General features: G+C 40.0%; 1 protein-coding gene across 1 annotated transcript in view; it reads left to right on the top strand.

The window, feature by feature from the left end:
• The first annotated feature begins 269 nt into the window (after window positions 1-269).
• FAM13B (family with sequence similarity 13 member B) overlaps window positions 270-15725 on the top strand; it is a 48370-nt gene continuing 32914 nt past the window's right edge. Inside the window, exons 1-5 of the mRNA XM_084268565.1 lie at window positions 270-291; window positions 10198-10364; window positions 11352-11542; window positions 11977-12189; window positions 14950-15127. Coding sequence (XP_084124691.1) covers window positions 11386-11542; window positions 11977-12189; window positions 14950-15127 — 548 coding nt within the window. The 5' untranslated portion in view covers window positions 270-291; window positions 10198-10364; window positions 11352-11385. The remainder of the gene's footprint in view (window positions 292-10197; window positions 10365-11351; window positions 11543-11976; window positions 12190-14949; window positions 15128-15725) is intronic.

Genomic DNA, 15725 nt, shown 5'->3' with positions numbered 1-15725 from the left:
CACCTGTCAGTCAGCGCGTCACTTCCGCCAGTTGCCGCCGCTACCGTTGGGGACCCCCAGCTCGCGGAGGCGCGCTCGAGCGACGGAGCGGCTCTGGGGACGGACGGTGCCCGGGTCGGCAGCGCGGCGGCCGCGACAGACGGCGGGGGAGGCGGCGGCCGAGGGAGGAGGAGGCCCGCGAGAAGAGCGGAGCGGCGAGGAGAGGCCCGCACCGGCCCCCGGGGTAGGAAGAGGCGGAGGAACCTGCCGCTGGTGCTGAGGACGGCGGGGAGGGCGAGTCACCCGGCAACGGTGAGGGGCTGCGGGGCGCATGCGCGGTGTGCGGCGCCGCGCGGGCCGGGCTGGGCCGGTGGGGAAGGGGGGGGGGGGGTGGAGGGGGAGGGGGACGGGGACGGGGACGGGGTCGGGTCGGTGTCGCCCCTCCGCTGCGGGGCCGGTGGGTCGCGGCCCGGCCTGGGCTCCCCCGTGTTGGAGGCGGCTTGCGGGGCAGGGTGGTGTCGCGTCAGGCTTCAGGAACCTTCTGGCACCGGCGCCGCTGCAGGGCGCGGGAACTTCCTCGCCCGGGCAGCGGAGGTGGCGGAGCCTCCCGCGTCGCGGGGCTGAGGGGCGCGGGAGCCGCGGGGGGCTCTCGGAGGGAGCTGTCAAGTGCCGCCTTCGCTCCCCGGGTTGCAGGTTGCCGGGAAGGACCTTCGAGGCAGCCCTGACAGCCGGCGGGGGCTTCTGGGCTCTTCCCGCGGAGTTGTCTGCCGAGCCCCTTTCCCCCCGTGGTGCAGCGGCCTTGCCCTCCCCTGCGGTGGGGCTTGGCACGCTGGCAGCGCTGGCCTAGCAGCTCCCTGCCAGCAGAGTTGGTTCCAGAAGTTAAGGAGGGGTAGTGGCTGAATCTCCCGTGGATACGGAGGTAGCGCTGGCTCACGGGCTGAGCGCGCCAGCCTGTGACCAAACGTACCTCCTGAGGAATCTCGGTGTGGGGCTTCCATTGTTCTTGGGAGGAGATCCTTAGGGATTCAAGCGTTTTGAGTGTAAATGCTTCCTGCTACCTGAAAGTTGCTTCAGCGTGGGATGTCCCCATCCTAGGGTGCTTCTTCCAGGTTTGAAGGAAGCCCACCCCAAAAAACAACCCAGCAACAAAAAAACCCCAACAACCCACAATCAAACATTGCACTTGGAGCTTTTAATACACCCTTCTCTTATGAGTTCCTTGGTCTGGCTGCATTTTTAAATTTTTATGGGACTTGTTAGTTCTGTCAGGCTCAAGACGCTGAAGGTAATAAACGAAGAAAGTAAATACCACCTAATCACTCTTGCCTAGTTAAAAAAAACCCCAAAACTGACTATATAAAAGCCTTACACAGTTGTGTGGTTTCTTTCAGGTATGTATTCCTGAGTGACCTCAGGGATGGAATAGTTGGTATGTGACTTTGAAATAAATTGTTGAACTGGGTTGACATTTAGGTTCAAAGTTTTTCTGTCTTCCTTGCAGTTTAATCTGTCAGCATTTAAAAACCATGAAACCTACCCTAGTTTGGCCTATATTATTACAAATTCAGCTGTCTCATCACCTCATTTGTTTTGAGGTTGGGGTTTTTTACTACTCGGTACTAGTAAATTGCTTTATGTGCATTTCGTTGCATGGGTTTCAAGGTATTTAGAATATCTGGGGGAGTTATTTTTATCTTCTTTGTCTGTATTTTGTATATTACCTAACCTGAAAGGGATCCTTTCCCTTCCTTGACAGCATTACAGTAACGAGTCAAAAAAATCCCAATGTTTTGAAAGCATCAAACTGAATTTTTACAGCGTTATTTTAGAAAAATCAATCAAGTAGTGTTTCACGGTTAGATTCCAAGAAGTTAACTAGGAGGAATGCCTGATAATTTCTAATGCTTGCAAATTTTGACATGGACAGTGTGTCAAAACATCAGGGTTTGGCAAACGATAATTTTTATCTGCTCAGGCTTACTCAGTTTGGGCTCTTGCTGTATGCGCTGCTTGTAACGTTGTAGGACTTTCTAACAGCTCATGAAATGACTTAATTTCACATTTGTCATATGTGGCTCATAATGTCAGACCTGTACAAGCTGTGAAGCTTTTCTTTCTGACATACATAACAGCATGTTTGCAAAAGCAGATGAGGCTGAGGACATAGTCTGTGGTGCATTTGGAACAGGCATTAGTAAGTTCTGTGAAACCTGTACAAGCTCTTCTGTGGGTGAAAGCTTCTTGTGGTGACTTTTTCCTTTCCAAATGATATATTGGTCTCTGTTCAGACGTTGTTAGTTCAGCAGGGCTATAGTTTTGCTAGGACTCGCTATAAAGTAAGTAAAACCTGCCAGTCTGAGGTGCTTTATTCTTTTAGTTTGGATTTTTTTGTGTGCGTCTGGTTGTTCTGGTTTTGCCCTCCCCCTCAAAAGACGCTGCAGTTCTAAGGAAGAGGAAGTGATGTCGGTAAGAAAATGCCTTCAAGTTGTCCTTAAATTCTGTGTCTAACACCAGATTATTTTCTGCTGCCACGTTAGCACACAAAAATCCAGTAGCTGTTGGGATGAGAGTGAATTAATGTCTTGCAGGCGGTTTGGTATTTGTATGTGCAAGGATGAAAGAAGGTAAACATTTTAACTTATTTTTTGTATTGCAAGAATGGTTATGTATAATATATTAATAATTTCAGATGTGAGAGCTCTTACTTAGGAACCAAAATAAATAACACTTTATCCAAAACATCTGAGGAGATAAAGAGTTGAAGGAATATGAAATCCTCTCTGAAGGGCCGAAAGAGGAAGATTTACTTGTCATGCGGTTTTTAAAGTGACACATGTATCAGTTACTCAGCAGAGAGGCTGAATACAGTGTCAAGATCGTATTCAGGCAGAAAATACAAGACCTTTTGCATTGCTTCCTGCAAATTTGGAAATATTGGGCTATTCATTTTCAAGTCTCTCACTGACTGTGTTATTTTCTGTAAGTTATAAATTTTACCTGCAGGAACTGAAGAATAACAGCTGTCTGTCTCAAGGCTTCAGTAAATTCAAACTTGGCTTTGTAATGTTGTACTGGCTTTGTAGCCAACTGTTGGCATTTCTGTTGATTTGGATGAATTCTGTCTGTTCCTGCAGCCTAAACTGATGTTACTAAACTGATTTGTTACTGCGTCTTCTGCCGAGCTTGCTTTCTCCGTAGTGCTGGTTTGTTTTGAAGTTGTAAAAAGCATAATTTAGAAGGTGATTATGGTGCTGAAAACCTGCTATGTTTGTGATATATGGGTGGAGTCATTCAGCACAAGAAATGGGTAGTATTTTGCAGCTCGATCTGGGACTGTATTCTCATTATAGGGGAATGAATAGCATGAATAGCTTTGTTGTGATAGTAACAAACAACTCTGCTTGTTCACAACACGCTCTCACCTGTGAATGTGTGAAAATGATATCCTGTTGTTTGCCTTAAAAGAAGAAAAATATGGCAAACTTGAGCTTCAAATGAAGTTACCACATTATGCTTATGTTCAAACAGCTTGTAACAAAGACCATGGTTGTAGAGGCTTTTTTATGTTGAGGGAATTAAATGGTTTATTTTCTTCACTATCCGGACACTGGTGAGACATTTGGGTGGGGCAGCTGTTCCATGAGAACCGCTTCTGGTGGAGAGCTGGGGTGATGGCCCAGGTTCCAGTCTCACTCACTGCTTTCTTCATACGTCTCTTCTGTTCAGTGTTCCCTGCAGTGTATTCAGGATTACAAGTTGTGCTCAGCTGTGTAGGATAACAATACTTGAACAAAACTGGAAAGATGAGAGCTGGAATCTTAGGGATGTGCTTCTTTCTTCCTTTATGCTTTTTTTTTTTTTAAGTGTATGTATTTGAAAGGTTTTTTTCGTTTTTGCTGAACTTCACGTTTCATTAAATCTTTTGTTGTCTTGTCACTCTTTTAATGCAATCAGGTTATCTAAAATTAGCTTGCAATGCAATTTCCAACCTTGTGATTTCTGGTGGTATCTTCAAATTTGGTCCTGATCAAGTTGTGACAAGAGTTGGCTGTAGAGGAAACCTCGTTAGCAGTAGGGGGTTTTCTTTTTTTCTTTTTTTCTTTTTTTTTCTTTCTCTCCCCCTGCAATTCAAAGAGTCATTGTCACAGAGTCAGACTGTTCACTGAAATGTTGTACTCCTTCAGTGGGGATGCTAAGACTGTCCTTTATTTTGGTGGCACGTGTTCATGAGAGAGGCAGTGTTAGTCACCAATGGGCCATGTGTGACATCTTGCAGTGCGTTGAGTTCCAGTGTGTAGTGCTGCTTACCTCTTTGGGAGGGGGGAGAAACAAGCTGATGATAAATATATGTAATGGGATAACTTATGTATAATAAATTAAGTGCATTATATATTTATAGTTTGCTTTTTTGGTGTCTCTGAGGTAGCTTGACTTCTGTTCCAAAGTCTATCTCAACAGCAGTGACAATTCTTAAGCTGCTTTGGTTTTATAAGGTGAACCTCTCAAGTTGCATAGTTTTACTGATAAATTCTTCCTATTACCTTACTGTACTTTTATAATGTCATTGCACTTAAGTTCTGTATTATCTGATGCAGCAGCAATTATATACGTGTCGTTGGTGGAGTACAGCTTTACTTTGGGGGGGAGGCAAGTAGGATGAGTATAATTAGCTGTTACACAAGATACAAAAGCCTTTTTATTTATTAACTACTGTTGTCAAGAATGTGATGGGATCTGTGCAAGCAGGAAGTTCCTTTATAATTCTGCACATGTGCATTGGCAGCAGCAGCTGAGAGCAAATCTGGCAGTGTTCAGGGGTGGGTGTGAAGCAGAGAGCAAACATCTCCTTTTTTTCCTGGTATCGCTGATGCTTTTATTCAATTCCTTTTGCTACGTTCAACATAGTTATAGAGGGATTATGAGTTGCTGTAATGCTGTTAAAAAGACCATGGATTTTATCTAGTAAGTGAATATAAAATGTTATTTGAATGTATCAAAACACTTAAATTAGCTAACATTTTGGTGATCTCTCAGCTTGTTCTTTTAAAATGCATTTTAAAAAAAAAAAGTTGTTTAAATCAGTCCCTGTATTTGAAGCTTTGCTGATGTTATTGCAGTGCAGTTGGTATGTAATTAATTTGCTGCTTAAAATCTCAAGTTTTATAGTTTTCTCCCCAAAATATTGCATGTAGGCAAACTAAAACCTGTCCACTTTTCTGGACATTGACTGTTCCTCTCCTGTGTTCCAGACTGGTATTTCATGATGGGCTTTTTCAGAGAAAGTGTAATCAGGTTCTGCCATGACTGGAACTTTAATAACTGGAAAACAAAAAGTAATCAAACTGTTCAATACTGGAGTTTCTTGGCTTGTAAATCTAAAAGGTAAAATCCAAAATTGTTAAGGTTATGAATATCTTAAGAAAAGCTTTGTTTGGTTGCTTTCTTCCATGGCAATGGCACAACAGCGTGATTTGAATAGTTCTAATTTGTAAATTAGAAGGCTTGTTATGGTATTTCCAGGAAACAAATCGCATTACAACTGCATTCTGATGTTGTTATTTTTTTTGTGCTTTTATTTGCTTTGTCAGTATAACCAGTATTTTGTCAGTTGCCTGTTTTCTGAAGCTATCTTAGAAGTGCTAGTGACAGATGATGGAGAATTTCAGCTAATTGAGTTGAAGTCGTGTGTGTGTGTGTGTGTGTGTGAGTACACACGTGAAGGCACTACATGCAAGTAGTGATTTTATTAACTAAAGATGTGGTGTTCATGGCTTTGCTGTCTCCTTTTGTGACTGTGTGCAGAACTGCAACAAGCTTGTTTCCTTTGGATTCTTATTTAACCAGAAAGCCAAGATGTCAGTGAAGAGCAGGTAACCACACTGAGGAACAAGGGGAGCAGGAAAAAGTTTTATCTGCTTGAAAAGACATTTATTCTAACATGGTTTCCTTCAAGACTGCAAGTTCAATTTTGTAGTTATTTTAAAAGGTTATACCTTTATGGGAACGGGGAATGGATTCTCAGGAAGATCAGCTTGTTAAATTGAAAATAACTGAGCCCAGTTGTCTGTTGGCAGTACAGACTCTTGAATAAAATGCCTTTCAATAGCTGATTTCACTGACAGTCAAAAGGACTAAACCTTGCTTTAGAATCTGTTTTAAGATAATTTTGCAGCTTTTAAAACTTATTTTTTAAAAATAATTTGTGTTGACTGCTCAGATATCTTAATGAATACTTAAGTGTAGCTTAAAAAACCCAGGATATTCTCATATTCAGGCATGTGCTTGAATGCACTCCCTATGCTTTTAACTAAGCTCTTGAGAGAAGTAGTATTTGTCCTTTTCTATGTCCTCAGTTTGTGGTGTTCTGTTTATTTGCTTAAAACTTGAGGTGTTTTCCTCCAAGCTTTGTTCCCTGCTTCAATGTATCCATCTTTTAAATTTTGACTGGATTAATTCAAACGAACAGAATACTCTGTTTTCACTTGTTAGCTGTACAAAAGCTGACAATCTGATGAGCAAGGGCTCTTCTGCCGAAAACCATTTCATCCACTGAGAATGCCAACAGCAATTTGGGTATACAAATGACATAAGAATCATCAGTTAGAGACAATTATGATCATGATATATTGTATTAAAAAAAATCCATTGCCTGTGCTCCTGAGTTCTACCAAAATAAAAAAGGGCTGGTTGTTATTTTAAAAAAAAAACCAACAACCACCCAAACATTAAAAAAAAAACCCACCCCCCCAAATCAAACATAAAGTAGCAGTTGCCAAATGGGGCTATGTGTTTCCATTGAGCTGGTACACAAAAGTTTCTCAGGCAAGGCTTCTCTTCATGCTCACAGCTGGCAGCTGGCTCTGGGTGATGTCATTACATGAGGAAAGTTTCTGTGATTCCAAGTTGGAATCTGTGTCATGAGTTTAGGCTGTCGTTTTGAAATTCTTGAAATTAGAACTCTGAACTTCTCAAACCCAGCTTAAAAAGTTCTTTATTTGGATTTAAAAGTGTATTTACTATATGCAGCCAAAGGGACCTTGCAGAATTTCTTTAGTCGTAAGTCATGTAAGCAGCACTATCTTTGATAAAAGAGAATTATTGAGTAAGACATGAAAAACTTCAATGTTTTTGTGGCAACACCTCCTGGTGTTGCAGAAAAGGAGCTTTGAGCCTCTTTGTATGGCAGGGTATGTGTGGGGTCTGTTTGGACCCTGTGACAGACGTGTGGGCAGCTCACCGGGACTGGAAAAGCCCGAGTTTAAACTGGAGGTGTATTTCCTGAGAGGTGGGTACAAGTGACTTTGTTGCCTATAATGGCTTTTTTTTTTTTTTTTTCTATCTAAAAAGCTTACATTGAGATTTATGTGTTACAAAAAAGTCACTGATGATGCCTGCTAATCCCACAAAATAATACATTGAAAATAGAACAGAAGAGCAGTCACCATTAGCTTTAGTCTTGATTTACTAGAAGATAGTAATTTCTTGCTAGATAAGACAAATGAAAGACTTGCTAGAACAGTTGAGACTTGTGGCAGAAATTCTACACACAGAGTGAATGTTTTCATTCCTATGGCATGGTTTGGATTGTAGCCTTTCTTGTTTGTTTTAATTTTACTTCTTGTTTCATTCCTTTGTTTTAAGCAAAGGTGATGGAGCCCTGAGGACTTCATCAGTCAGCCAGTAATGTAAAATCTGAACTAAATTTGAGTCTAAACTTTCCTGTGTTTTCCTCAAATATTAAGTTACCCGTGTGTTCTGTGTTTTCTTCAGTGGCATTTCATCCGTGGGTGTGAATCCTTCTTTAGCTGCCAAGATAAGTGAATGCTATTATAATGGCAAAATGAAACTCGTGGTGCTGTTTTCCCAGCAGACTCCACAAAGTCCTTGTCTTATTTAAAAACAAAAAAAAAACCAAACCCAGATTTTTTTTTTTCTTTTTAAATAACAGATGAGAGAACTGAAATACACAACACAGGCTGCAGCATCATTTAAGATGCTTGAGCTCAAGATGTTCATAGGATATGGTGTGGGGTTTTTTTTCAGTCTCTTGTAAAATTGTGGTAGAGCATGTGGTCACAATAAGGCGTATTTTTAGGTTTTTTAGTTTTGTAGAAGGTTGTTGTAGCTTAGGGGATGTTGATAATTATTTGTAGTAGCAAGGTGGGGAGATACAACTTGTATCATGTTTCTCTTGATAGGACTTGTGAAGCACGTAGGTTGTGGAATTGGGAGGGGGAACCACACGTTCAAAAGGGTCAGGACAGAAGTAGGAATAGATGGCTGAATGGGTCAGCTCCTGTTTTGTGAGGGGTTTGATCACAGGGAAAGAAAAATTAAAATAACACACCCACCCCACACCACACCCCCCAGTATTGCTTAGTCTTTATAAGGTTATGAATCTTGGCCTAGTTTTCCTGTGTCTGCATTGAGGTGGTGTGTATCTGGAGTCAAGGAGGGCAAGCAGGAAAGTTGTGGATCAATAGAAGAAGTGGAGATACAGTGTTTAATTATTAACAGCTTCTGAGCCTATCGTTCAGTTTTATGATGTTGGAAATAACAGGAAATAAAACTTGCTGGAAGTCAGGTAACTTGGAAAAAAGTTTCTAGCTTTTTCTGGACTTGGTGAATGTCAGCTGCATTGTTTCACAGCCTGTGAAGATCACACCAAAGCCTGTACTAAAAGGTAAAAGACTTTAATGCTCCAAAGAGAAAGGTTTTTATATAATGCTATATTGAAGTGTGTGTATATAAAGGTGTGTGTATCTGAGGGGGTGAAAATTAGGCTTTCACTGATTCTTCTATGTGATGATAAGCCATATAAAACATTGTTTAAAGTATAAGCTTGGGTTGTAGATCCAGTTCTACTCCTAACAGTGAGACAACCAGGCTGTTTCAACTCCATTGTTAAATTACCAAGGCAGTTAAAATAGAAGTCTTTGTTTTTTCTTTTTTTTCCCCCATGTATCCTGAATGAAATTAATATTCAGGTAGCCTGTGTGTCTGCAGCACCTGGTAAAAATGGCTAGGCTTTTATGTCAGCTAATGAAGCACAAAGCTATCTTTGCTGAGAAAGCTGTACCTCAACATTGTTTGTTTGGTGCTGAATTATAAAAAAGTGGTTGCTTATAATTTGCTGGTTTCGTTAGGTGATGTTTGTTTTGAAGGCTTGCTTGTTTGTTTTAGCAAGGCAGCCTGAAGCATTGTGGCACATCCATCAAAGATTTTTTTCCTTGCTGCTATTAACACCACAGTTGGCTAACAGGAGTCTTCCTGGTTCATTGTGGAAGATTTGCCTTGGGTGGAACTGGAGAAAATGGACTGTGTGCAGCTTCATACTCTAAAAATTGCGTGATATATTGGGATTGAAATCTATTTGTATGCAAAAAAATTATGTTGATTATTACTTAATATACCAAAAATAGTAAGAAAAATAGCTGCGTGGTGTCTTCATTAATTATAGGAGTCAGGAATTGTGCCCACTTCACAGTTGCAATCTGGAATATAACCCTTTATTTTCTGTCAGCTCTCCTGGCATCCTAATCTCTGGAGAGGACTGAGTGCAGGAAAATGTTATTTATTCAAACTATTGGAAGGACTCTGGGTTCCTGGTGTCATAGGCTAGAGAAGGGCAAAAATGTGTTCTAGGGAATCTGATTTGGGGGAAATTGCTTCCTGTATCCAGATCTGATGACCACCTGGACTTCGGACTGGCACTTAGGACACTATTAACCTTCTAGATAAGATGATCTGTACCACTGAAAACCAATTGACTCTCTGTATTGTTCCTTAATTAGCACTTCGGTTTAATATGTGCCATTTAAAGATAGTGTGTTAAACCAGTGCCTGAGATACTTCTAAAAAATTTTTAGCTGTTAAATATTTCAGTCTTGTAGGTACTATAAGGCATCTCTGTCTAACCTACTGAGCCCTTTGTGATTCTCTGGAAGAAGAATGAATGAGTCTGAAAATTATTTCCTAGTTTTTAAGGGTAAGGTGTCCCATGCTGGCTTTCACTTCAAGTTTGGTTAACTCCTGAGCAAGATAGGAGATGTGTCTTTTTGCATGCTCTCCTGTGAGCCATGCTAACCTGGTCCTTATGCTTTCTTGTTCAGAACAAGAAGCACATGATTTGACAAGAAGAATCCCTCAAACCTGATGCGGAGACTGTTTAAAACTGTTGAAAACTTTATGGTCTAATAATAATTTCCTTCTTTTCAGATTAACTGCTGAAGTACTGATCGAGTTCTGCTATTCTTCAATGAGGAACTACAGGCTGATCTTTTGCCATAATCTTAAACAACCATAAATGACAAAAGAATGCTTGGTCAGTGAGGGCAGCTGGCGCAGAAAACGTTTTTCAAACTCGGCTGTTTAAGTACTCTGAGGTAGGTGACTTCAACTTCTTTACTAGGGCTATTGAAAAAAAAGGAAGTGTGGATTTCAGGATGTCTCATCTATTAGATTTTATTAATCCATTAGCAAACAGAGAATGAAGTCTGGTTGAAGGGCTTTGATTAAAAGTATGTACTTAGAGTTCTGTGTGCCACCCTCTGAAGGTCCTGCGTGCATTTCACAAGTATGTTTCCTTTTTTTTTTTATTTGTTTTGAAAATACTTTTTTTTTTCCTTTGCTAGAAGAAATATTTTGGTTTTGAAAGGATAACAGTTTAACTGAGTGACTTACAGTGCCTTTGGTAATACCTTTGTTGTCTATCTAGATCCTTTATCAAGCAAAGACTTGCAAGTAAAGCTTGAGCTTCTGCATGGTAGGAAGAACGGTATCACTGGGCATCTAGAAACTGGTTTGGGGTATTTTATCAGTACAGGTTTTAATTTGATGCAGGTGTTGAAAGCTTTATTGTGTAGACCAGAAAATATAAAATATATTAGAAGTTGATTGAAGTGCAGTTGTGTATGTCAGAGTACTTAATCATTTCATATAACTAAAACGTGGGGTTTTAATTTGGTCTGATCCACTAGTTTCATTTCCTATGGAGAGGCTTTTGTGTTGGATTTTTCAGAGCCTGACTGATAAATACTGTCAGAAAATGTTCTGAAGAATTTAGCTTGCCCAGGGTGCCTTAGAACTTAAGTAATGATACTGTAAGTAGAATTCTGAGTTTTCTTTGTTGCTGTGTAAGTTCTTCTTGGCTCCATCAATCCTTCTATTGAGGATTGAGCAGAACACCTTGGGGTAATAGTTATTTATCTGCTTGCTTAGCTGTATTTGGAGTCATTATGGAACTCTTATATCAGTGAACTGATTGAGACACTAGAGAGGATTTACATTAGGTAATTAAAATACATTGTGTTGCAGATCACTCAGCAGCATGGACTGAAGTATGATGTTTTGTTTTTCCTTTTATTTGACAGAAAAGACAGCTTTGATTTTTGGCTGCAAAAAGATATGAGGAAGAGCTCCTCCCCTTCCTTGAGTAACTGCAACTCTGTTCTTGCTAACAAAATATTTGGAATTCCACTTGATGAGCTGCAGCAAGAAGGGCAACCAGACAATGAGGTTCCATTCATAGTCCGCCATGTCGTGGACTATATTGAGGAACATGGTATGTATTACCCCTGTACTTTGAGTAGTAGCTGTGATTCTCACAGAATAGGTTGTGTTTTTTGAAGAGTATTTGTTTTCTTAAGTTGCTTACACTTAAATGGATGTGATTTAGGTGGGGTTCTTTTGGTGATACAGGCTTCCTTTCTTGACTCTGTTATGTTTGATTATTGGTGTTTTCTAGCTCACACTAACACAGCTTATTAGGGAACTTCATAGGAAATGGTGTGGTTTAGGTACTGCTAACACTTATCTTATTAACATGTTGTTAGCTGGGCATAAGAATGTGTTCGTGGGGAAAAGGACTGCTAGAAGCCTTGCAGAACAGAAAGTTATTCAGCAGGTGAATTGTGCACATCTGATTAGTGGTATTTTCTGATATATTTGTCCATACTAGATCTAAAAGTTTGTTTCTGCAACTTATTTCTAACTCAGGGGGTCTGGAACAAGAAGGACTTTTTCAAGTCAATGGGAATGCTGAGACAGTGGAGTGGCTTCGGCAACGATACGATAATGGAGAAGATGTGGACCTGGTTAAAGAAGCAGATGTACCCTCAGCTATTAGCCTTCTTAGATTTTTTCTTCAAGAACTTCCAGAGCCAGTTATCCCAGGGAGTTTGCATATACATTTGATGCAACTTTCTCAAGGTAATAAGGTCTGGGTTGAAAGACACGATTTGGAAGGAAAATAGTGGCACTACCATGTATCATACTGATTAGTTCTGAATATTCCACGTTCTTGTGTGTGAATATTGGGACACTGGTCAAGCCACTGGAATTGGTTGCTTGACAGTTCCCCACCATAGTTTAAAACTGCTAAGGAATGCTTTTGTCTTATTTTCTCTGAATTTTGCTTACTCTGCCTACGCTTCTGTGGCACTTAGAGCTTCTTTCTACTAGGGAAGAGATCTCAGGACTTATACTCAGTCATACTTGCTCTTCCATTGTGGATTTTTTCAGTTTGAAATAAATTTGTAGGAGGAGGAAAACCCCACAACTGTTATCAGCATATTATTGCCAAGTGTGTGTTTTCATATAGTGCAAAACCTTGGCCTTTTAAATTGACACCTATATGCTGGCATAGTATTTTCTTTACTGATTCCTAACTTACCTACCTGCATATATAGAATATATATATATACACAGGTGTGTGTGTGTGTGTATATATAAAATATATAAGTGGAATAGATGACCATGGAAGGATTTACCTGTGGATTGTTTGAGAAGAAGAGCTGTTCTTTAGCACTTGAATGCCCATTTCATTCCCTTTTGTTAAATATGCAGAGAAAATTCACTAGAATTTGCAGCTTATTGTCTTTTTTTAAAAGTGTAAAGTGAATTCAGAAAGATTTAAGGTTATCTGTACTAAGGAAATCAAAACGCACAAACCTTTAAACGTTGTTTCCTGATACTAAAATTAGAGTTTCAGTTTCCTCTGCTCGAGTTTTGGCTTTTGATATTTTGACCGTCTGACTACCTCTGGTAGTTTCCAGAATTACAGTATAAACTGCATTCTAGGTGGAGGAATTGCTTACAAAAATGAAGAAGGTGATAGCAATCCATATGTTACTTCTGGTATTTTCTCTCTTTAGCAGACCTTCCGTATGGTTAGGTTAAACTTAGTTCTCCAAACAGCTTATTGTATCTGTGCCACACCTTGTTGTATATCTTTTGAGGCTCATTCCATGCAGGCCTAATGGCAGTTCCTCACAGGCACGTGATTCCAGTACTTGAAGTGTGAATCTGACTCCAGTGCACTTGGCCATGTGTCACAGAAGTGTGTGTCCATGGCTAGCTGTCAGAGGACTTCAGTTACTGATAAGAATGTTCTCACTTTAGGGCTCTAGCTGTTGTTTAGAAAGTAAATTTTAGGACAGACTAAAAAACAAAACATCTTTGTTTAGCATGTACAAGGCATTTTGGCTATCTACTTTGTGAAAGCATTTTTTAGGTTCTCTTGTGCTGTTCTGTTTCCTAAACACATTTTTAGAGTAAAAACTAACAATAATATGTTCATTTTATTGTGTTACTGTGTTGAGAGAACTGTTTTTCTCTGCCTGGTTACCTGTATTCAAATACAGTAGATGCTGACTGTGTCTGAGCAACTGAAGTCCTGCACAGTTCATGTTTGGTATTTCTGTACATACACAACAGGGAATTACTACTTTGAATTGATACTAAGGACCAGGGTGTCTGTCTCAGTTCTCTCATCTAGAGAGGCAGAGTGATTTGCTCATCATCTTCAAGCATCTTTTTCCTTTTCTAACTGGTCTGAGAAGAGTCTTCAAATCAAACTCTGCAAAGAATTTTCAAATGCTTTCCCTGAGTTTTCTTTTATATGAAATTTCTCTGTTAAGTACAAAGTGTTAGAAACTCTTTGAACCTTGTTGCCTGCAAGGCTGACAGTGTAACAACTGAGTTCTATGGGGAGGTATTTTGATGGATATAGTTAAATATGGAGTGAGGATGAGTTTAGGGTGACCCTTTCTCAGGTCTGAAACTGAATCAGCAAGCTGTAAGCTAAGTAAGTGTTAATATGATTGCATTGAGATTGCTTGTATTCATCAGTTAAGTATTATAAAAGGAGTTAGTGTGTTGAGAATGGGATGCTTGTAGAGGAAAAAGTGTCAAAGTAGCTTGTCTAAAGCAGGAGGATTTAACCAGCTTTTACGTTAGCTGGCTATCTGGAGCTGTTGCTGTCTGTAGAGCTCTTCTGCACGTGGTTGTTATTTAACAGTGGTTAAGATGAAAGGATATAGGGGAGCTAGCTCCATGTCATCAGAAATGGGAGTGAGCATTAATTGGGGAAAACATGCTGAAAACTACTGATTGGATTTGTGGAGGAGAGTGTGGTGGAAATCACAGGTTTAGATTGTCAATTTCTGCGTCATAGGAGAAATTATATTTCAATTTATTGTTAGGGAGAGTAAACTGGTGGTGCTGTACTATGGAAACAAGATTGGGGAGGGTTTTTTTTTATGTTCCCCTGCCTCTTCACCACCCATCCAAACCTCTGACATCACTGAAGAAAATCAACAGTATAGGAAATGAGTTATCAGCCTCTCTTGGAAAGATCAGAGAGGAAGAGACTAATCTAGAGACTGGTATGAAAGGATGAGATGCTGGTACAGATAGGTCGTTACAAAGTGCTACCACTGTAAATACCCTTCAGGTATGTGGGCTGGATGCTTCAGTTTTTGGGTTTAGGGTGGACTGCTTTTCCCTTTTTCCATAAAGACTTTCAGACTGAACAAACACAAGTCCAAATCTGACATTTTAGACTGTGGCTCAGCAGTTGTACTGCAGAAGTCTGTAATTGTTGTCAAAGTAAAAAAAAAAATCAATATCAAACGTGGAAAAGAAGATAATTTATTTCTATGATTAAAATATTTTTATTACATTTTTCAGATTACAATAATGAAGATGAGTTTGGAAGAAAGTTGAGGTTCCTCTTGCAGCAGCTTCCACCTGTTAATTACAGTTTGTTAAAGTTTCTGTGTAAATTTTTAGCTAATGTAGCATCGCATCATGAAGAAATTTGGTCAGCAAGTTCTTTAGCTGCAGTCTTTGGCCCGGATGTTTTTCAGTAAGTTTTCATGTGAATTTGACAGCATACTTTGTAGTCTAAAGTCTTTCCTAATCTATGACTAACAGTAGCAAGCACACAATATATTTCAGGCAATATCTTCCTTTCTATTCCCCTCATTCCCTCACCCCAGTTCTGTGTTACAGTTTTTGCTCAGAGCTAAACAACAGCTTGTGTGTGAGCTGTGGCATTAGAAACCAGTGATTTGATGGCTGCATTACAGTAATTACACCAAGGCTATACTGAGTGTGTAAGAGTACCACTTGCAGCAAGAAAGCAGCTCTGGGTGAAGGCTGTTTGAGTACAAACATGTACTGGAGTTTCCCCTTTAATGGAAAATATTTGAATCTTAAATATTCCTCATGAAAAGTTAATTTATTGACTTACACAATTTATTGACTTTTAAATATAAACCTTTGATATAAGTGATTAAACTATTTAAGTTGTTACTTCATCACTTTGAAATATAAACTAGCATAAAGCTTTATAACGCAGTAGTGTGCTCAGAACAGATGAGGCATAGTGGTGGAAGTGTGGCCCTTAGTCCTAAGGGGTCATTCACTGAAGTTCTTTGGGGAAACAGTTGGATGTAGATTTT

This window comes from Gallinula chloropus (genome assembly GCF_964237585.1).
Source record: "Gallinula chloropus genome assembly, chromosome: 10".
NCBI classification, from domain to species: domain Eukaryota; kingdom Metazoa; phylum Chordata; class Aves; order Gruiformes; family Rallidae; genus Gallinula; species Gallinula chloropus.
Note: the sequence above shows the minus strand (reverse complement) of the source record. Positions and strands in the feature narration are given on the sequence as shown.